Source organism: Musa acuminata, chromosome BXJ3-4, assembly GCF_036884655.1.
Source record: "Musa acuminata AAA Group cultivar baxijiao chromosome BXJ3-4, Cavendish_Baxijiao_AAA, whole genome shotgun sequence".
Lineage (NCBI taxonomy): Eukaryota > Viridiplantae > Streptophyta > Magnoliopsida > Zingiberales > Musaceae > Musa > Musa acuminata.
Genome location: NC_088352.1, coordinates 41073065 through 41095232, shown reverse-complemented (window position 1 = coordinate 41095232; position 22168 = coordinate 41073065). Strand labels below are relative to the sequence as shown.

At 38.0% G+C, this 22168-nt stretch overlaps 4 protein-coding genes across 8 annotated transcripts; all 4 read right to left on the bottom strand.

The window, feature by feature from the left end:
- Window positions 1-2937: 2937 nt before the first annotated feature.
- On the bottom strand, window positions 2938-4270 carry LOC103983091 (probable WRKY transcription factor 3). 3 transcript variants are annotated; one of them, XR_010495649.1, is made up of 3 exons: window positions 3888-4163; window positions 3629-3760; window positions 2938-3529 (listed from the first exon to the last, which is right to left on the bottom strand). XR_010495649.1 is itself a non-coding variant. In XM_009400251.3 (3 exons), the coding sequence occupies exons 1-3, from the start codon at window positions 4203-4205 to the stop codon at window positions 3319-3321; spliced, it is 375 nt and encodes a 124-aa protein (XP_009398526.2). In that variant the 5' UTR covers window positions 4206-4270; the 3' UTR covers window positions 2938-3318. The 3 variants fall into 3 exon arrangements, 1 of the variants encoding a protein (XP_009398526.2); XR_010495648.1 differs by having other exon boundaries at window positions 3629-3822; window positions 3909-4163; XM_009400251.3 differs by lacking the exon at window positions 3888-4163 and adding an exon at window positions 4174-4270.
- Window positions 4271-5554: 1284 nt separating this feature from the next.
- LOC135635574 (uncharacterized) lies at window positions 5555-9404 on the bottom strand. The gene is made up of 2 exons (XM_065146743.1): window positions 8424-9404; window positions 5555-6059 (listed from the first exon to the last, which is right to left on the bottom strand). The coding sequence occupies exons 1-2, from the start codon at window positions 8759-8761 to the stop codon at window positions 5996-5998; spliced, it is 402 nt and encodes a 133-aa protein (XP_065002815.1). The 5' UTR covers window positions 8762-9404; the 3' UTR covers window positions 5555-5995.
- A 3703-nt stretch (window positions 9405-13107) lies between these two features.
- On the bottom strand, window positions 13108-16007 carry LOC103983094 (small ribosomal subunit protein uS13z/uS13y/uS13x). The gene is made up of 4 exons (XM_009400254.3): window positions 15879-16007; window positions 15615-15775; window positions 14958-15146; window positions 13108-13389 (listed from the first exon to the last, which is right to left on the bottom strand). Exons 1-4 carry the CDS (start codon window positions 15879-15881, stop codon window positions 13284-13286), a joined length of 459 nt encoding a protein of 152 aa, XP_009398529.1. The 5' UTR covers window positions 15882-16007; the 3' UTR covers window positions 13108-13283.
- A 487-nt stretch (window positions 16008-16494) lies between these two features.
- Window positions 16495-20926, bottom strand: LOC135637036 (cysteine synthase-like). Of its 3 annotated transcripts, none has more exons than XM_065149373.1 (11): window positions 20823-20926; window positions 20387-20440; window positions 20174-20283; window positions 19997-20054; window positions 19538-19801; window positions 19328-19465; window positions 19140-19191; window positions 17774-17853; window positions 17516-17575; window positions 17333-17413; window positions 16495-16751 (listed from the first exon to the last, which is right to left on the bottom strand). In XM_065149373.1, exons 2-11 carry the CDS (start codon window positions 20426-20428, stop codon window positions 16659-16661), a joined length of 978 nt encoding a protein of 325 aa, XP_065005445.1. In that variant the 5' UTR covers window positions 20429-20440; window positions 20823-20926; the 3' UTR covers window positions 16495-16658. The 3 variants fall into 3 exon arrangements, with proteins under 3 accessions (XP_065005445.1, XP_065005446.1, XP_065005447.1); XM_065149374.1 differs by having other exon boundaries at window positions 20771-20851; XM_065149375.1 differs by lacking the exon at window positions 20387-20440 and having other exon boundaries at window positions 20823-20841.
- Between the last annotated feature and the right edge of the window lie 1242 nt (window positions 20927-22168).

Below are 22168 nucleotides of genomic sequence, written 5' to 3'. Positions count from 1 at the left end.
GATTTGCCAACTTGGATTTATGGACATTATTGCTTATTTATTTATTATGAGTTGACTTTTCTATTTTGAGTCAATCAAGTCAACGAAGATGAGTGGCACAGACTATTCTGGGTACAATGATTCATGAATTCCGTGTGCTCACGCTTGTTTCTAATTCCTCCTTTTCTTAGTACGAGCCATTATAATTCTCGATCGTCACATCTCGATCATCCACTCAAATGCGATAATCTATAATTATTAGGAATGTACTGGTCTCGGAGTAATTATACATTACCTTAATTGGTTAATTGGCTTTAATGTTTCAATCTCTAAATTTTAAATAATAATATTGACATATGAAACATATAAATGGTTTTATCCTTACAACGTCAATTTTATGAATGATAAGAAAATAAAAAGTAAAATAGATAATTCTAACGTTTGGTGATGAACGATGTCAATCGTAATGAACGATAATGTCGCTGGCGTCAATGATGGTGGATGATGATACCATTGGCCAGACGGTGGCATCGTTGGTGTCGACGCTGATGTAGTTGTCTGGTTAACTCCAACAATGAAAATGTTCGCTCTCACTGTGACGTCACCCGCCTTCATGAGGAGTGCATCGTCGATCTTATCATCGCTAACCTCGTGCTGCTCTGCATCTGCATCGTCCCTAACACAGTTGCTGAGCAGCAACTGCATCAGCGTTGATGCAGGTGGTGGTGGTGGTGGTTACCATAGTGTCTATAATGAAAATGGTGGCCACCTCATCGTTGACCTGTTGGGTGGATTCTAGCCTCAACCCCTCCCCCTTTATATATGTGTCGACATCGATGTAGATACCAAGCGATCGCTACACTGGACATCATGCTTGAAGATAGTAGAGGACGTGACCACCAGCCTCCTCTACCTCCACCAAAGCAACCCGTCAACCGTGCATGTCAACCTCAAGCCCTCCAACATCCTACTTGGCCTAAAATTGAAGTCTTACCTCGTCGACTATGCTCTCATCCTATCCCCGATTCTCCTTCCCCAGGCCTCACCCCATAACCTCGCCACCCTGTTCTCCTCCACAACATCCTCCTCCCTCTTCTATCGTGTGCTCGAGTCCCACTTTCTCAAGCCCTTCTTCACCCCCCCTCTACGACATCTACAGCTTTTAGTGACGTAGGACTACCTTCAATCAAAGAGAGATAAATTGATTAAAGTAAGAGGAATCGAAACATTGGGCTGAAGTAAACATGTCAGAAGATTAGACATCGACCTAAGGATCGGTCGACGTGTCAACAGAAGGCTTCGTGCTGTGAATTCGGGCATCGAGCCGAAGGATCGAACATTACGCTAAGGAGATCGAAAGTTAAGGAGTCAACATGCCGATTGGGCAATCCACCGAAGGAGAGGACGATGCGGTGAAGGATCGGACGAGTGCCGGATGAATCAATAACATGCCGAACAAAGGATTCATACTTTATAATTATTTGTCTAAGATCAAAGTAGTTTAGAGAGCCAATTGAGTTAGCTTTTGGCGTAATAATATTAACTAGGGGCTATTTGGGCCTTAATTGAGACTGATTTGAGCTCATTAGGAGGCTCATTTAGTAACCCAAAAGTTGGGTCAAGCGGTGGCATCGCCAGAACAGGTGGTAGAATCACTTGTGAGTTGGAAAACTCAAAAAACTTGGTCTTTGAGGCTGTCAGGCGGTGGTACCGCCCAGTGACAATGTGTTAGGCGATGATACCGCCAAACTAGATGGTGGTACCGTATAGTGTTAGACTATAGGCGATGGCACTGCCCGTACCCCAAAATCTCGGGGATTTAAATTTTGAGCTCCAAATTTGAATCTATTTGGGGCCTATAAACACCCCACTCTTTCCTGTTTTGTAAGGCATGAATTTGAGTAGAAAGTAGGAAAGAATAGTTGAGAAAAAAATTGAAAACTCTCTGAGGTCTAAGAAAGAGATGTTGTAAAAGTTCTCTCCTGAGCCTATCAAAAGGAGAAATAGTGTAAAAGGGTAGTTGATCTTCGCCCAGTGAAGAAAGATCATTAGTGGATATTGGTGGTATCGACGAAAAAGGAATCAACGGAGTGGATGTAGGTCACGATGACCGAACCACTATAAAACTTAGTTTGTATTTTCATTTTTATAATTTATCTTTACTACAAACTATCTTACCTGTTTATTGCTTTCACTACGCTTACGAACGAGATTTCAAGTTATCTTTCCAATCCGATTTTATCGAATGAAGAATTTTTTAAAACCGATGTTTTACCTTTCCTAAATTCATCAATCATAATCGTTCTACGAAGGATATAAAGAGAAAAAAAGACGAGTCTAGTTCTCCTTGTAGATCGGTATTACTATACATTTCGAATCCGATGACAATAAGCAGCATCGAATGGTATGCATGCGAAATATTTAGATCTATTATTATTTGATTTTAGACTTAACATTAAATTTTTTTATAAAATAATAACATATTATGATTTTTATGTTTGATCCTTAAAAAAAATTATAATAACATATTATAATAACAAAATGCTCTTTGCATACTTCACGAAGATTAAGATGACCAGCTTCCAAAGTTGTTTGATCCTCAAGAAAAACTTGGTCACAGAAATTTTTAGGTGATTTGGAGTTTTGGGCCTCTTCAATTAGTTGATTCGAAGAACGCGATTTGCCTGGTAATGTGTCAATCACCAGGAATAATTGTCTCTTCAGAACATGGTATATCATTAGCTTGTTACGAGTCTACTTGACACTTGCCGTGATTTCTCTCTGATATACGTACACTGGTGCACAATCAATTAAGTCGATCTGAATGGAGTCTAATTTGTCGTAAACATGCATTATTTGATATATGGAAGAAGGAAATTGTGCCAAACACACCATCAAAAACAAAGTAACGATGCGTATAGAACCTCTTAATGATCATCTCCATAGTATATAGTTCCGTCATCCAAATCAAAGTTAAGATCATCGACAGTTGAGCTGATTCCTCTATCCAGAAGCTGTCCGTGGTAGTTGAACCACAATTCAGATTGGTCATTCTGAACTTAAAGTTATGACTATTCTATCAGTCCTATGATATCTAGTCTTTCTCTGTTCTCATCGTCTGCTCGCAGTTAAAGATCCTCTCATGTTCACCAATGGAGTACTTAAAGCATTCAGCATTCAACACCTTTGTACCTGCAGTCTGAATTCACCTTGAAAGAATATGTCACTGGATTGAAAGCATTTGAAAGAGAAGAAGGGACTTCATTTATTGCGTGGGATTGCTATATGCATAGTCTGAGCTCATCTTGGGACATTACAAGATGAGGATTAAGCCATAGATTAGGGATTATGGTGGTCGTTAAGTCGACCGAAAACTTGGTTGCCAAGCTCGTACCGGTTTCCTGCAACACTGGGGAGCTGCTGTGAATCCGCTGGAGGATGGTGGTGGTGCGATCCGTCGTAGAGAATTCTCAAGTTGGATGGATCAGCAGGAGGCCATTCCACCCTCTTCTTTGCCTTGCACTCCTTGTTTCGGCACTTGAAGTAGCTCCTGCGCATGAGATAATGGAGTTGAAGGCGGCAGAAACATTTCAGAGCAGCTAATTCTCATACAACTTAAGATCAAACTGATACGCTTGTAGTTACTTGCCTGGTCTTGTTGATGTTCTTGATGTGTTTTTGACCGTACTTGTTCCACTGGTAGCCGTCGTCTGGCATTAAAGGTTGCCTTGCAACACTTCCTACCGCTGGCTGCTCCCTGTGATCACCATCCTCTCCTCCCCTACTTACAGATCAGCATCAGGGTTATTTGATTGCGACTCTCAAAGCAGCAACTTCTCATCGCTTGCATGCATGCATTTGATCAAACCAGTTAGCTAAATCATGCGAAGCAAGTAAAGGAAAATTACGGTGAAGTAGATGCCACCAACCGAAACAAGTGCTAGAAGAAATAATCTGCTCACTGAAGAGAAAGAAGGAAGAAGGAAGGACAAGAACAGAAAAGATAGACGGAACAAACTTGTCCTCGCCTGGTACTACTAAAGATGGTTATCATGCATCGACCTATGGAACATATAAGAGCTCTTTTCTTATCCCACAGATTTGTTTCCATGTCCAAGAAATGGAGTTCTTGCAGTAGAAGACATAAGCCGTACTAGAGAGAGAGAGAGAGAGAGAGAGAGAGAGAGAGATTACGGTGAAGATGTGGACGGATGAGGGTTAGACATGGATGTAAGCTGAACATTGAAACCTCGGAAGAGGAGGTAAAGGGGGGGTGTAAATGCCTGTAAGATTGTTTGGAGCATGGTGGAAGCTTCTCGGAAGGAATGATGGTGGAATAATCAATGATGCACGCTCAAAATGCGGCTACCAAATCCTAATATATTTATAATGAGATAAGGCTTTAAAGCTTATAAATATAGCTGACGGATGTGTACTGAAAATTACTATATACCCACACAACATTAAGAGAAAGCTCTGTGGCTTTGTTCTCTCTTTTGATGCTGATGTATGAATCATCCTCTTTTCAAGCATAGGAACAGGCGTTTGATGTGATCGAAGATTATCTTATCTCTCTCTCTCTCTCTCTCTCTCTCTTCCTTCACTAAGCCATGACATCATAAATCAGACTATTTGTTGCATGATCTTGATTACAATTAGTTCAATCCAGAGCAGGTCAAAATGAGGGTGATAAGATAAGAGCCAACTCAAGTTCAAGCATGGGATTGAGCTTAATGTCACTGAAGCATATCTTTAAGTGCCAATCTCTCTCTCTCTCTCTCTCTCTCTCTCTCTCTCTCTCTTCATTAAGCCATGCAAGATTATTGATTTCACAAGGTTGATAAGATGAGCTAGAAGACCCAAATCTGTTGCCACTTTCCTGACACTTGTACGTCCCTTTAATCTCAGTCAGCAATTAATTCATAGATTATGATGAATAATGGCAAAAAAATCAAAGTATTTTTAAGATTAATATAGCTAAATATGTTTCCAGATAACTAGAAATTTTCATTAGAATATAGAGCCATTATGGAAGTATATTTTTGTTTTTACTGTATATTAAGACCTATCTTTCTAATAGACAAGGCATATTAATGTAGAAGTAACTGTGCCTCATTACACTCTGCTGAAATTGTGATTCTGAGCAATTATTGGTTTCTCTTAATTTTTTTATATGTTAAATAAAATGACTAAAGCATAAGTTAAATGCAGGACTTGAAGCTGGTTTTTTAGATTATATTATTCTGATTTGTTAATACAATTAGCTTTGAATCAGTCATTCTGGTTCAGATTATGTTGGCAGTGGGATGTCATTGGTAGACTACAACTTGACACAAACAAATAGTTAGTAGGTATATGGCAATAAATTTAGCTCCTTGTTCATCTCAATCCACTCAGAAGCTCTTGTGGTTGTTCTGTGTTCTTTTTATATAAAAAAAAAAAAGAAATCACATTTATTAAATCAAATTAGGATGTACTTACTCTTTATTGAAATTGTCCTGTTAATACATGAATTATGTTCATAAAAAGCCAAAATGGGTAGATCCAAAAAAATTATACAGTGTTAAGAAAAGTCTGGCTAAATTTATTTAGGCTGTATCATTAAAAATCTAAGACAATGTATACAGACTGCATCAACACTTCAGAAAGATCCACAGTAAAGAAACAACCAACATTTGATGCAAAAAGGAAGAAGTTCAACAATCACTTCCTATAAAATCCAACATATGAAACTGGATATTCTGGACATCACTGTAGTCTACTTTATTTAAACTTTTACATTACTACCAACTACATCCAATATATGAAATGCACCCAATCAATGCCACTCCAGAGCAACTGCTTCTGCTTGACTTTTTAAGTTTGACTTGTAGCGGCAGAAGGGAATCGAAATAGGAGCAGGAAAAGCTGGATGATTGATGACTTAATTGACTCTGATGGAGAAGTGCAAGCAGAATCAAACATCGAGCAGTTCGCATTGGTTTTTCCATGAAGGTTTTAGAGAAGTACATCCTTGTCATTGAACAACACAAAGGCATCCAATGCTGTCATCAGTGAAATCCTCTGATTCTTCAGATTCACTGTAGGCAAGAAAAAAATATATTAAGATAATGGAATAAGATATCAGAAATCAACTTCGGTTGTCAAATCATCATAAGCATCCATAGTAATATTCAAATAAAATGATTAGATGATTTATGAAGAAACCCATCATAGAGGCTGATGAAAGTTTGGTAACAGTAACCAACCAATATAAAGGCTCACTTAATAAAAACAAAAACTGAAGCAGATAACAAGCAAGAAATTCACCAGATATCATCAACTTTTACGGCAAGAGAAAGGAAGTCACACTATTCCCTTTTTCCCCTCTTGTTATCACGAAGTTAATTCATGATAGATTTGTTACAGATCAGAGGCTTCAATTACTAAGGAAAGTCAATGAAAATTCAGAAATGCAGAAACTCATCGGAACTATAGCTTCCTTAGTGGGTGAACCGACAAGTGTGATCAGAAACTGGCTATAACCAATATAACTCAAATAATGGATGTTGGGCATCCAATCCACCTAACCCAACCCAACCCTTGAATAAAGTCCAAGTCCAAATAGGACTCCAGGTTCAACTCTTAATACAATTTCGAGTGAATCCCAAACCCACGAATAAACTCAATTCTGACCTAGTTTAATTTTCAAGTCCATTTATGACTCAGTCCAATTCTTAGCTTCAGTCCATGGTAAAACACAAATGTATTAGCTTAACCTAATCCACCACGATGAACCCTACCCTTCTAATTTCATTTGATTCCCAATTTACTTACCAAATGCAAATTGTAACTTTTAATTTCACCTAATCACTATGACAAACTTTTGATAAAATATCATAGATATGGTAAAACATGATACACTTGAGCTCAAACAACTTACCACAGACTCCATTTTAATTGAGTCGGTAAGTAACTCAAATTGAAATTCAGCATATTGTCCAATACCAGCATTTTAAGCAAACAAGTGTCGACATCGTTGTACTGCAACCTGGGCGTCTTGAAAAACTCAAGATGAACGTTAATGTCCGCTGCAGAACCGATAAGGACACATCGTATTCAGTTGTGTGCCAGCTTTGTGAGACAACATCAGTCTTGACCATAACAGGAGAGCTCTATATACTGTCTTAGTTTTCACTAGAAGAGTCAGTACCAGATCTGATTTGTTCTTTATGGTTTGTGTTAACCTCCATATTATATAAATTTAATAGAATAACATATTCATCAATTTTAACCTTTACTTTCATTAAATTTTGAAAAAAGGCTACTTGAAGTTGAAGTTGTAACTACAGAAAATAACAGCTGATAAGGTAATTTCCAAAACCAGAGCAAATGAGGAGAATTAATTGATATGACATATCCATCTTAGCCTGCTCTGATTCTTGACTTGTATCTACTTAACTAATGCCTAGCCTCCAATTAACTTGACTTGTATCCACAAAAGTCAAAAAATCTCCTAATCATCTCTCAAGTAAATAAAATAAATTGAAACATCAGTACCATTGTTTATTGCCCTGGGTCTCTGTAAGACGAGTCTGACGCAACGTTAAGTTAGGAAATATAAAATATCTATAAAAGAACTTGCGTCACTGAGATGAGGATGCTGAGCAGATATTTCTGAGGTGAAAACCATTTAAAGGTGTACCAGGCAGGTTTTTAAGGAAACCCACAATGCACTAAAATTACCAAAACCAAAATCCCACGGGTTGAGCCAATGACTGACAACAAAATAAAATCCTAACTATATTTTACGCTAAGAAAGGTGACCATTTAATGTACACTGTGTGCTGAAGACAATAATAAAAAAGACAGGAGTGCAAAACATCCAAAATGACATTATGAAAATTACAAACGACAAGTTAGTTGTCAAACAAAACAGTCAAGTCATATTTTTAAGTGGGAACCCAGATATTCGCAAACTAAATCCCATAAAATATGTATACCTAAGTTTCCAAAGACGAAAACCAAAAAGAGATTAGAAGTGTTAGTCTTTGAGAACAACACATAGGAATTGTAAATATCCTTTCTGGAGAATGTGATTAAAGTTAAACCATAAAGGACAATGTCATAAAAAGTTGCAGATAGCATAATGCAAGACAGTGCGTAAGTCTGTCTTCACATCCATGATTTAATAGAACAGTATGCACAAACGAATCCAGCATCGAACTTAACGATGTGAATACAGAACTAAAATCATAATGCAAAACTTGACTAAAGCTCAGTCAATTGTTATCTAGGAATGCTTATCTAAATAAGCAGACAGATCGCTGTCTCGACCTTTGCTAACCATAGAACAACATTACAATAACATCAAACATACATAGAATTAAGTAATGCAAGTTTTAACGTTGTAAAGATCAAAGCAATAAGAACCATTTCAGTAAGCATGGTAAGGATAAACTTACGCTGCTTCAAATTCCTTGATTTCAACAAGTTCTTTACCCAACAAATCTGTCCATTTAACATTGGGCTTTCCAACCTGTCCTGAATCCGATACTCTTGGCTTCTTTAGGCAGCTCTTCAGAAAGATCTCAACCTTCACATCCTCTGCACTATTTTGCTCGATCACAACCTTCTCATCAGATGCCTTCTCCTCCAAAGCCATAGAAACTGGAGCCGGGCTCGAGAAAACATTTTGGGCGTCTCCCCACTCCGACTTGGGAGTGCAAGGCGGGTAACAGCGAACCGATGACTCGGAGCAGCAGTCAAGAGGAAAGTGGCAATTGCATGATAAAACCCTCATGTCAGATCACAACCCCTGAAGGCTCATTTTACGACCCAAAAAAGGGGATTTTTCGTGAAGAAACGCCCAAAAATCCCAAGCCTTCAATCAAATCCAAGAACAATTCGTTCAACCGAAGTCTCCGATAACACCCAGAACCAGAATAAAAGGATCGGAGAATCTTGGAACCCAATACAAGCACCAAAAAGGCGGAACCTTTCTTCTAGGAAATGAAATCCCACAACCCACCGCAGTAAGTCCAGGAATCAAGATTGGATTCTGCTGCAATTTTGGGATAGCTTTAAGCCACCCGAAGAGGAAAACTCCCAGGAAACGAAGAATAAAGATATAATAAAAAAAGATGAAAAGATCGAGCACAGGAAAGGAATTCCAGCAACAAACACGGTGCCTTTCAGGACATTCGAGACAGTGAGGCACAAAACCAGTGAGCCACGGTCTGAGAAGATAAACCACAACTGGAAGCTCTTTTATCCACCACTAGGAATAGGGAGAACAGAACACCTAAAAGCCTCCACTCTCACTGGCTATGGCTGATGGTATTCTGTGGTGTTTTGATCTGATAGACATGGCAGTGAAGCCCGTCTCTCCTCTCGTCATGCGTGCTTGGCGGTCATGTCGGGCCGCAGCCATTCCTTGTCCTTTTTACTCTGTTTGCGTTTGTAGGTTTCACTCACTTGCTAAGGTGTATATCTACGTGACATACTTAAAAAGGATAAAGTTGTTTAATAAATGGATATATTTATGGGCGAATTTTCAAAAAAAACTTCATCTTTGATAAATTGTGATTGAATGTTTAAAACTTTAAAAATATTTCACATGGTATTTCTTATTATTTAAAAAGATAAATTTATCCTTTTTTTTATCGAATCTGTTATCGCCTATGCTCTATATTGCCTAAATAGATATTGTCAAACTCATCTCGTCCTTGTCGCTCTTGCATGAGAAAGGAAGAAGAACGACGATGACGACTTTCGTCATTCTCTCTCACGACCCTTGTCAGTAAGAAAATGTCTAACAAGATCATTGTTATCATCCATTATATAGAAACGAAGATGATGACAAGTTTGACGGGACATAGAAAAGGAGAAGCAGGTTCGACATGGGCCAAAGGTAAAATTATTATTTAAAAAAATAATACTCTACGATAATTTTTTAAATTTTTTTACGAGAATTTTTTAAATTTTTTTTTTGAAATGTTACCCTATATTTATTTACTAAAGTTTTCTTATTTCATTTCATTTCAGACCTAAATTGATAAATACACTATCATTCCAACCCACACAAAATTTGACTATATATATTTCTAGATCATAATGTGAATAAATTATGAATGCATATATAATAATATTTGTATAATAATAATAATTTATCGAGAAGATTTTATGTCGATGAGAATAGGAATCATTGGTAACCTAATCTCTAGTAAGAAAAAGATAATCTTAAAATTTATATTATAATAAAAAATAATTATCTTTAACCGAATATATTTTTCTTTAAGAAGTATAACAACGAATAAATATGCATGTAATTAATCCTAAATATATAAAGTATTACCATACTTATTATAGATGATTTCTCATGCACTTAAAAGTGCAGCTATGAAGTAGCATTACAGAGCTTTTTCATCTGATGAACCAAACCTGACATAAGTAGTAATCATACATTTCTCAGTCCATGAGAGGTATAAAGAGATAAGAAAGCTTGGGCACATGTTGAAGTTACCAGACAAATCTACCCCACCAACACCACAAGATGGGGGAGATTCCAGTGAAGAGTGCAAGAATCTTACCTGCAGTCTCTGGGACAGCAGAAACAAGAAACACAGTGAAAACAAGAGAGAGGACAAAAGTATACACTCCAAAGAGACCATCCTGCCTCACACAGTACACATGTGATACACAAGCTTTGATGGTCATACAACATGTGCCTAATGTATCTGAATCCTTTGACTGATGCATCTTTGACTTTTACTCTGATTAATCTGATTTGACAGTTGCAAAATTTCCTCACTGCATCAGAAACATGCATTGGGGATTTATAGGGAGGTGGTGAAGGATAGCTGTGTAGTTCTCAGCAGCTTTATCTCAGCTTATACTAAGCATTTGGAATTTGTTTATATTAATATGAAATGGTAAGAAAGATAATGAGTATTTAAAGACAACTAGTTTTGGGGAATTATGTTCAATGAGACCTCGATAATGATATGCTGCCAAGTAATAGGTGAAGTGATGATGGCTTGAAAACAAAATGTTCCTGATAGGTCACTGTGAACTGCAATAAAGAATGATTAGCACATAATGATAAGGATATATCAAGCCACCTGACCAGAGAAATGAGACCTAAAAGGAAGAGCTTAACTTGTGTTTAAGAGTCAGCAATTTGAGAATTGAGTAAAGAATGCAAACACACATCCATAGTTTTATTTCAGTACCTCCTTTCTGTGGAAGATGAAAGAAAGGAAAAAAGTATATAAATTTGAGATTTATAATCCTATCTTCATCGAGTTTTCTTGCTTCTCAAGCATTAGCATGTGGGTGCACATCTCACACTTAAGAGTTAAAGTATATAAGATAGGATAAAGCACTAGTATTTTTCATTTTAGGATAAAAGGTTTGATAGAGATATGAAAAGGATTGAACATTCCTTTTACCCATAAAAATATATTTGAAGCACCCTAATTGAATGGCTGTTGCCAAACAAATCAGAAAGATCCTGCATCATGATCTGTGTAGCAGTATAGATAAGATCAGTCAGAAGTAAGCCAATCGGTGAGAAGTATCCAAACAATGATAGAAGAAAACCAGCAGTTGGCACATCACTCTCTTCTTAGGTATCACATCGGGTGCCAGCTTCACAAGAAGCTTGGATTAATGTATCTAATTATTGTGGTTTAGATTACATATCTATTCTGAGACTGTTGCAGAGTTGAAATCAGGAATCATAAGGTATAAATATTTTAGATTTAATTAATGGACCAAGAGAATGTTTATGGCAAGACGGAGGAGATTGACAGCTCTGTAAATAATTCAGTAATAAAAGTCAACTACAATGGATGGCCTGTTCAAACAAAAGACTCTCTGCAGAGAGTTCATATTTTATATGCATCATTTCATAGAGTCTTTACCATTTCCAAGTCATCTAAAATCAAGATATTAGATGGATTTCCAATCTATTTCAATCAATACTATAATATCTCAGAAATACACAAGTCTCGAGTGCTTAAATCTGACAGCACACATCAGACACATTCATTAAGATAAAGGTAAACATTTATCCTGCAGGTTGGAACCAACTACTGGAGGGGAGGACAACCATGCTTATACCTGAAGTTTTACCCTCGACAGGGCTCCATAGTAAGTAAGACTAGATCAAATTTGATCTGGAATTTTGTAGCTGATGCTGGATATCTTTTTCTTTTCTTTTCTTTCTTTTCAAAGAGAAATTTTACTTGACACAACAAATTCAAGACAAAATTTTTCCAGGCCACTGCTCACTGGGCTGATTCTGTAACCAAAACATATCAAATTCTCAAAGTCCTAGCAAAATTGGCAGCCTAATAGCTGCTAAATCTCCCTTCAGGTTAAAACTTTGCCATCTTATGCACCCGAAACCATCATATGTCAAAGTCAATGCAACTCGAATAGGATTTTGTGTTGCTTATCCTGGGACGATAGTGCATTATTTATTTTACAGAAAATTTCTTGAGACACTGGAAAATGTTCTTTTTTCTAAGTTCATGTTTTGCTAAAGAATACGTTAGAAATTATTCAGCCTGTATTTTAAGGGCGATTATGTATGCTCTTTGATCCTTACAAGTTGGCTTCCACAGTTGCAGGAGCCAATAGTGACTAAAGCACGAAGATAGCGGCTGTGAGAGCTAATGATCCATCTTTTGAGGATGGAAGAGCTACAAATTGCTCAAAGCATAATAATGACTAGCTTCAGATTTGATGAACACCAGTTTAATTAATCTTTTTTTTTCCAGTGACATTTCCAACTTATTTGGTGTTCAAACGTTTGTTATGTTGTCCAGGCATTCCTAGGATATTGGTGTCTATGACTAAGCAGAGATGATACATTTGTCATCCCTTGAGGATGGAAGACTCTCCCAAGTTGTATAAATATCAAACATTTCGTCTACCGGTTGTTGCAATATGCTCACTGTTGTGGGGATGACAGAGATTGACCTCAAATTCTGTAGTGCATTTGGATCCAGAGTCATTTAAAGAACTGAGGACTCTTTTAAAGGGTGGTAATAATCTTTACCATGGGACCTCCTATTTCAAAGCCATGCAATTCTGAGGAGCAAACTCAAAACTACAATATCCAGTTGTCAGAAAAAGGCATTGGAGAAATGACCGAGAGAAATAACTTTCATCAATGTTACGGTTCCGTTGACATTCAAAATTGTTACCTAAACATAACCAAACCATTAAAAAGAATTATTCTCCAACACAGATGAATAAAACTCTTAGGTGATGACTTCAAGATCGAAAGACAACATCAAAGAGGATTGTTAAGCTCATCGCTTCTTAGAGACACCAACAGTCTTTCCCCTCCTGCCAGTTGTCTTGGTGTGCTGACCACGAACTCGAAGACCCCAGAAGTGACGGAGACCACGGTGGTTCCTGCAAGAGAAAAGCTGATGTTTAAGTAAGTTCGTACAAGGAAGACTCACCATACAAAAGCAAATTATGCACATAAAAAACTAATATTTAAGCACATGATAAAGACACTTGACAATGACACCGTGGTTGCGATATGCATCATTAACACATCAATGTGGTTATGGTATTCTATTTTGGACACCAACAGCACACCTTGTGGTGAACCATGAGCATCAACACACTCATTGAAAAGGTGTGTGTGTGTGTATATATATATATATACATCATTTGTCGTCAAAGTATTGAATTCATATGAAAAAAATGACTGGTTAATGATTGAACATCAGGACTACCAAACCCTAACTCTTAATAAAAAACCACTAGAACTCTAATCATTAATAACAAGTCCAACTAAAACAAGCTTGAATAGCAAATTTGAATAAACACCTTGACATGCCACTTCAAGTATAGCAATTACCATGTAGAACATTTAGCTTATTAGTTCTCAATTTAAAAGGTCTATTTATTGACTGTAGCTCATCAAAATGCAATTACAACCCACGCCTGATCAACACATATCTTTTAGTCTATACTCCAATAACCAATCTATCAATCTCAAAACTGAACTCTATACAAAGAAAGGCATACAATAAATCATAAGGTTTAAATAGTTGATCCATTACAATTTCTAGAAACAACTACCCACTCATACAGACTCTGTTATGAAAAAGAAGAGGCATCGAAATCATACAAAAGGATAGCTGCATAGGTGGTGAAAAAGAATGTCAATTGCATTCCAGGTAATGTGCTTGGGGCACTCCAGGTACAACCTATGGGAAGACAGGTGCACAGGAAATAGCCAGTTTATGCATCAATATGTCCATGCATCATGTTGCATTGCTCAGACCAGACTGCTTATGGCTAATACATGATTGCACCTCTGATATCATTCTACCAAAATAACCAGAGAAAGGATTTTAGATCCTTTGAGACTTTTACTCCCTCCTCTTTCACCAACCAAGGAAGAACCATCCTCATTCCAATAAGATTAAAAGTCTTACTTTTAATTATTTACACCTTCAATACATTTGAGAAACATTCATATAATGTCCAACCTGTATACAGAAAACATGATTCATATTAACTTCCGATTTCTTATGTGTATCACCACCATTTTCTGCTGAAAATGCTCTTTTTCTTGAACTTGCAGTGCTTATTAACAGGTTATCTATAAATCAATAACTACATCACATGACTCTTGGTAAAGACTCTCAAAGCACCCAAATATCAAACTAACGAACAACAATAATAAGGCATTATAAAGCATCGGTATGCAGTAAAGGTAAACTAACAGGAGGTTGATGACAAAAAAGTACTAAATTGAAAATGGGATGTAGCAAAGAATGGCGAAGTCTGAATTTAATTGTACATAAACAAACAGCTGATCATCAAAATAGGATACACGTTCTACAATATGGAATTAGATGCATGCAGAAAAGCAAACACATTTAGATATCCTTTGAAACAACTTTCAAGAAGAAATATAAAATGAACCATGCAGCAAATCTTAAGAGTCAGGAACAGCCAACCTTATCTTCTTCAGTCTCTCAAGGTCATCCCTCAGCTTCATGTCTAAGGCATTTGAAACAACCTGAGAATATCGTCCATCCTTGTAGTCTTTCTTCCTGTTCAAGAACCAATCCGGGATCTTGAACTGGCGCGGATTGGCAACAATTGTCATCAAGTTCTCGAGTTCGGCAGCCGAGATCTCACCAGCCCTGGAAGAAGTTGAACATGTAATAAAGCAACCCAAAAATACAAAAAAACAGCTAACACAAAAATATTTGACCTAGATTTAAGAAAAAAAACGAGGCTCAATTCACAAATATATAGAAACAAAAATATCATATGCATCCAAGAGATTACGGGATAAATAATCTTCCACCAAAACCTATCAACAAATGTAGATACCAATTCTTCAAAACTCAATGCCACTACTATCTAGACATACACAATTACTTCCTCCCCAATCACAGAAGTGTTTTAAAACGAAGAAGCACATATAACCTACAAGAACAGTTCGTGATCAAAAAATTAACTACCAAATTCGAATTTCAGAAAGAAGATCGGATTCAACTAGGAAGAAACGAACAAATGGAGCTTCCATATCAACCCTCCAACAAAGCAGGAAAGATATTTCTGTACATAAACCAATATGTAACATGGATAGATAAAAAAAGAGGAACCTCTTGTTCATGTCGACGTCGGCCTTCTTGCAGACGATGTTGGCGAAGCGGCGGCCGATACCCTTGATAGAGGTGAGGGCGAACATGATCTTCTGCTTCCCATCGACGTTCGTGTTCAGAACACGAAGAATGTGCTGGAAATCCTCGTTCGCGACCAGCGACTGCCGGTCAAAGTCACCGCCAGAAACAAAAGATCTGATCAATCACTTGAGGAATTCACAAGAAGTAGAGAACAGGCAGGGGTCCGAGAAGCACAGCACATACCATGGCGGCGGCTAAGGTTTCGCTGTCCGCCCTTCGTCTGATCTCGCTTCTCTCCCTATGCGGCGGCGATTGGACGAGGAAGAAGGAACCCTAGGAAGCATGTTATTATAGGCTCCGCAGATAAGTTACCGTCTAATCGCACAGTAAAACATCGGTACCCGTTGAATATACCGTCTTTATGATTGGTGCACGCACGTGGGCGACCGGTAAATCACGACGGTAAACAGGCTTTGCTCTGATTTGATCCTCATATGTGATTTAAGATGCGGGACCTTATTGGATCGGATTCGCGTCCGATCGATTTAGGATCCGTATCTGAATACAATGAGCTAATGGATCCAACAAGAGAATCCACATCTAGCAGTATCGGTTCTAATCGGATCTGATCGAAAATAAATATTTGAATGTACCTTTTATTATTCTAAATGGCAACAAATTAACAATATTTTTTTTTTTCCAAATCATGAGAATAAAACCAATGATCAATCACTGATTTTTGAAGCTTTTATTTTACTTTCTTGAACCAATTTATCTTTGTTTTTCTTTTTATTTACCCCTCAAGCATGGACTATTTACCAAGTTTAGAAATCATAATGCATTATGATGGATTAAAATCTCAAACTGAACAACACAGAATATATTTCTCCATCTTCAATCTGAGACAAGTTTCAACTCCAACAACACATTATTCCTCATGCAGACATCAATACAAGGACGGGTATATTGCTCAAAGGACACATGAAATGGAAATGACACTCTCACAGCAACCAGATATTGTCCTCAAGGCTCAAAAACCATGCACTCGGCTTCTTTCTTGATTGATTGGAAGAGCACCGAGGATAGATAACGTTCTCCAAAGCTCGGGAAGACAACCTACACGCACCAGGGAATATACGTGAGCAGAGAGCATATTCTTATGACCAAAATGCTTAGAAAGATAGATATGATAAGCTGAAATGGTTTAGAACATAAAAGCATGAAGACAAAAACCCACTTCATCGATGAGACGTCTCTGAATAGTTCATACTAAGCATCAGTTTGTCGAACGCTCTAAATATGAAAGGGAGACACTTCTGGCACATACAGACTTGTTGAATGGCGCACATATGGTTTTCATCTTTCTCAATGAAGGTTAATTGGAAGGACAAAATTGAAACTATGAACATTTGAAAAAATGTGTAAGAAGTGGAGCATACACAAGTGCTTTCGGAGACCCCGACAAAACTAATCAAAGAGCCCCTGGGCTATGAGTGCGTTTTGACTTGAGAATTTAACCAGAGTAAAATGCTCTTTAACTCTAGAATTTGAATGCTGTGTGCACATTCATCAGTCCCTGTGCTCCCAATAACGGTGATTTAAATGTTCAATGGTTTTCTACATCAACTTACGAAAGGTTTCCAACAGCAAGATATAGCAAAGTCGAGAGTTTAGAGCTAAAGGTGAATTTAACTTACAACAATGAGCTTCCCCTCATTTTCTGGTCTTTGGGCAATCCTAATAGCTGCAGCAGCAGCAGCCCCAGATGAAATTCCAACCTGCAATGGTTCACCAACCGGCAGAAGTCCATTATCAAAACAAAAAAACTGCAACAAAAGAGCATAAAAATGAGAAATTTGTATTCTTTGCCACAAACTCACCAGCAGCCCTTCTTTCAAGGCCAGAAGCTTTGCAGTTTCTATAGCTTCATCACTCGAGACCTAATCAAAAAACCCAAGCAGAGGAAACAAGACGGTGAAAATTTAAAATGGCAGAAAAAAATAAAAAAATATAGTAATGTTCAAGAATCACAGATGCAACCAGGCCAATTAGGGCTAATTGATCATGCTTAGTTGTTCATCAACATGTAATGAGAAACTTCATTAAGCTGGAGTTTAGACAAACATTTTAAAACTTACTTGGACAACTTCATCAATTAGATTGACATCCAGAACACCAGGAATAAAGCCAGCTCCTATTCCTTGAATTTTATGTGGACCTAAGTCATATTTTAGAAGAAAGCAGATATCAGGCGCATGCTACTGATTATGTAAAGCTGCTCCTTCACAAAATGATCCAAAAGTTACACATTCCAATACAACACATTTTCTTAAGTGCATCAGGTGGTGTGATTCTGATTCCTATTAACATGATAGTTATGATAGGTATACACTGTGTCAGATTTAAAGAGGCAACCATAATATGCATACCAGCTAGTAGTGAAAAAGCATGCTCGCAATGAGTTTCCATAGTATATGCTATAATATGCTATTTTCAAATGACAGTTGTTGAATTGATGACAGAAGCATGAACAGTAAAGAGATATCAAATTAAGCATTGCCTGAAGAAGAAGAGCACGATGTGAGAAATGAGAAAAGCTACTATGTGTACTGTGCATTAGTGAAATACCATTTTAATTGAATGAATTTTATCATAATAGAAAAATGAACCAACTATAATTTTGGAATCAAAATATTGAGTGGTTAAGAAACCACATTGAATATTACATGGGACCAAAAATTGAAATCTCTAAATATCAGAGAACAACCACATCCCACATCAATCAAATTTAGTTAGAACAACCAACAATATTGAGTACAGCAAATCTCTAATGCCCAAAAACCAAGGGTCTTCAATTAGGTCAAACCAGGGCAATCCAATTAGAGAATGACAAAATAGAGCAAACCTTGCTGGACATGGAACAACCATCAGCAGATCAAGTCAATCCTGTTGTATCTAGGCCAATCCTATGTGTATTACAATTTTTACGGTCATTTCATTTCACACTTGATGCATGATGCTGTCAAACATGCACTTGTACCACTCATGTTCTGGTTATCATTATTTTACTTATGCTAGAGCTTCACTAATTTCTTTCCTTTAAGTTTCTATTAATTATCCTCTAGTTTTGAGAGACAATTGTCATTCTAGTGACAACTATCAGTTCCATATCTACCCCAGAACAAGGTGACAATGATGAGTTACAGAAGGATCTAGGCTGAAACATTCTTTATTGTTATTTAACAAGTATACATGAAAATTCACAGTAACAATAATATTCTTTATTGTTGGTTAACAAGTATACATGCGAGTTCACAATAACAATGACATTCTTCAAAGTTCTTTGCATGTATTCTTGTTATTTGACTAGTATACATGCAAATCTATAATAAATTAACAAGGATACATGAAAGTTCACTTATGTTCAAGTATTGATGTTACAGAACCAAGAAAGAAAAATTTATAAAGGAAAAAAACAAAACAAGACAAAATGTGATGCCGAACCTGGTTTTCCTCCAGACAATACTGCACTTTCAGATGGTTCAATACCATAGAGCTGAAAAAGAAAAACAACATATACAAATATAAAAATTAGCAGCCCATTAGAGCAGATGGTATTGTTTCTTATGTGTACTTAATCAAAAGCAGCAACATAGGACTGTTGTTGTTGTTGTATTGGTTATAGAACAGACCTTGATCTCAGGATTTTGCTCTTTCAGATACTTTCCTGTTCCAGTAATCGTACCACCAGTTCCAATGCCAGAGACCAGAGCATCAACCTTACCCTCTGTCCCTTTCCATATCTCTGGCCCAGTTGTCTCATAATGAATCTGCAACACAAGTTGAACTAAGAGTCTATCTCTATACAGAAAATTTTCTGGAAAGATTGATCTCCAAAATACCCGTGGGTTAGCCAGATTCTCAAACTGCTGAAGAATATAGGAATTGGGTGTCTTTGCTGCCAATTCTTCTGCCTTATGAACAGCTCCATTCATGCCCAAAATTGGATCGGTGAGCACAAGTTCAGCACCAAAAGCTTTAAGAATAATTCTTCTTTCTAGGCTCATCGAGGCTGGCATTGTGAGAATAAGCCTGTAACCCTTTGCAGCTGCCATGAAGGCCAGGCCTATCCCCGTGTTACCACTAGTAGGTTCAATCAAGACGCTCTGGAAAGTGTAACCATGCAATGAACAGAAGAAAATTGTCAGTCATATTTACTTTTAGCTCGAATTGAAATATGAGAAACATATATAGTTCTAAATTATTCTAACTACAATACCCCAAAATATCACTTGGATCAAATTTCAAACACTCCTCGGCCAATAAAACCTCAGAACAGATGAGATTAGAAGTGGACAAACCTTCCCAGGTTGAATAAGCCCTTTCTCCTCTGCATCAGCAATCATACTATATCCGATTCTGCTCAAGAAAATTAGCCAAACATGGAAAAATCAGAGAAAGGATTATGCATACTAGAGTGAGAACAAAACCACAAATTCCAACAAGAGAAAACTTATGATAGATGGGAAGTCATGTACCTGTCTTTGACGCTGGAACAGGGCTCCATCATCTCCAGTTTAGCAGCGACTCGGGCAACGCAGCCAGTCGTCAGATTGTTGAGATAAACCAGAGGTGTTTTACCAATCAACTGTACATGGCAAGGGAAAATGATAACAATTAAGGACAACCTACATCAAAAGCAGGTAAGAATCTGTGGTCATAAGATAGAATCAAGAAGATCTAAATATTACTTCAGCGACATTCTTCGCAATCGTAGGACAAGCTTCCGCCATTTTTCAGATCAACTGCGGGTAAAATAGAATCTTATTTTTATACCGCAAACGAAAACAGTATAAAGAATCAATCACGTTTAAGACAAAAGCTCGAAATGGAACCCATCAAATCAATAATATAGATACAATATACAGGTTGTACCAAAAGAAAAAAAAATTGGTATTTTTAGTCGCGCTGACAATTGAAAGATTTACTTTGCAATCTAATAACAAGATCGTCTTAAATCAAAGCGAGTTATTGGAGAATCTCGAACTGCTATATCACAACTTGACAGGAAACTTCAATTAGAACACCATAATTAGAAGATCAACCATATACGACCAAACGGACACGGAAATTACAACTCAATTTATCGAGATTAGCCGATACAACTAAGAAAAGATCAAGAACAACCCCGCTCCAGTCGCCAAGGAACCGAGCGTGGAGCTCAGGTACGCAGAAATGAAACGGAGCCGCAAGGGACGGCAATTTCAAGTCACGAGTCGCGACCTTTCGAAACCCCTAGGGCCAGAAACACTTACGAAGCATACAAACACCCATCCTTGCTCTGCCGGTCTCACCTAAAGGCGGGTCTGAGAGCCGCGATGTGGGACCCACAGGGCCATGTGGGGTAAGTAAAGTGGTCGGCGTAACAGGAAACCTGGAGCCGTCTCAAATAGCGGACTAACCGTCGAAGATTACGTTTCGTGCAATGAATGGCTGCCACTTCGGGACCCATTCACCACGAGGGTTGATGCCCGGGCGATCACCGTGGAGGACGGTATAGACCATCCCTTCTTTTCGTAGTTGCACGCCCGGTGCGAGACGGAGCGCGTGCAGCAGTCGGTGGGGAGGAGGTGAATAGAGACGTCCGGTCCATAATTGGCATTAAATTGTGGTACGAAGCTGTCGAGCGAATCCCATCGCTGACATCTGATGCGTCCATGTCCAAACTCATTTCGGGGCCGATTGATGTTGCCTCAACCTTCGTTATGCTTGATTGATCGTGTAGTTTTGTAAGCATGCAGAAATCGTCGATTGATTCTATACGCCGTGTCAAAGATAACATTTCCAATTGGTTACGCTTCCAAGGGAAGTGCTGTGGACGGAGCCAGCATTCTGTGAGTCCCGTTACCTCTCGTTTCTTATCTTTTTTATCTTATTATCTTCTATACTTCGAGTCCCGTTATCTCTATTTTTAGGGACGACTACTGGCAATTGAGCCACCAACGATCGTATATGTGATATATGTGATGGAGGATACTTTAGATAACATTTAATTGACAGTCACCTTATATCACATGTAACATCGCTCGAGTCAAAATAGTGCACACATCTAAAAACGGTGTGAAATGACATCGATTTTAGAACGACTGCATTCTAAAGCGACGTAGGTCGACTTAGAAGCGATGTTCTCCGACTCTGAAACGACGTATTGTAAATCCACATTGTTCGAAATCAAGTGATGCTTGCCAGTGAGGATATAATCCCGCAAGGCATGGGATCGGAAGGATGGCTTTGGAATAAACAAATTATTCGTCAAAAATTTCGATGGACGCCAGCAAGCATAGGGGGGGCGACTCCCTACGAAATGTATAAAAAATCACTCATGGGTAGATACCGAGGACAGGATTCACTATCCACAAAAACCGACTTAAGCTTCGGAGGGGTCAAGCCAGAACTCCTCTCTCCAGTGTCGACCTGTTGTGTAGGGACTCAGGACCAGAAGCCCCTCGTGGATTCGTCGGAGAACACCTTAG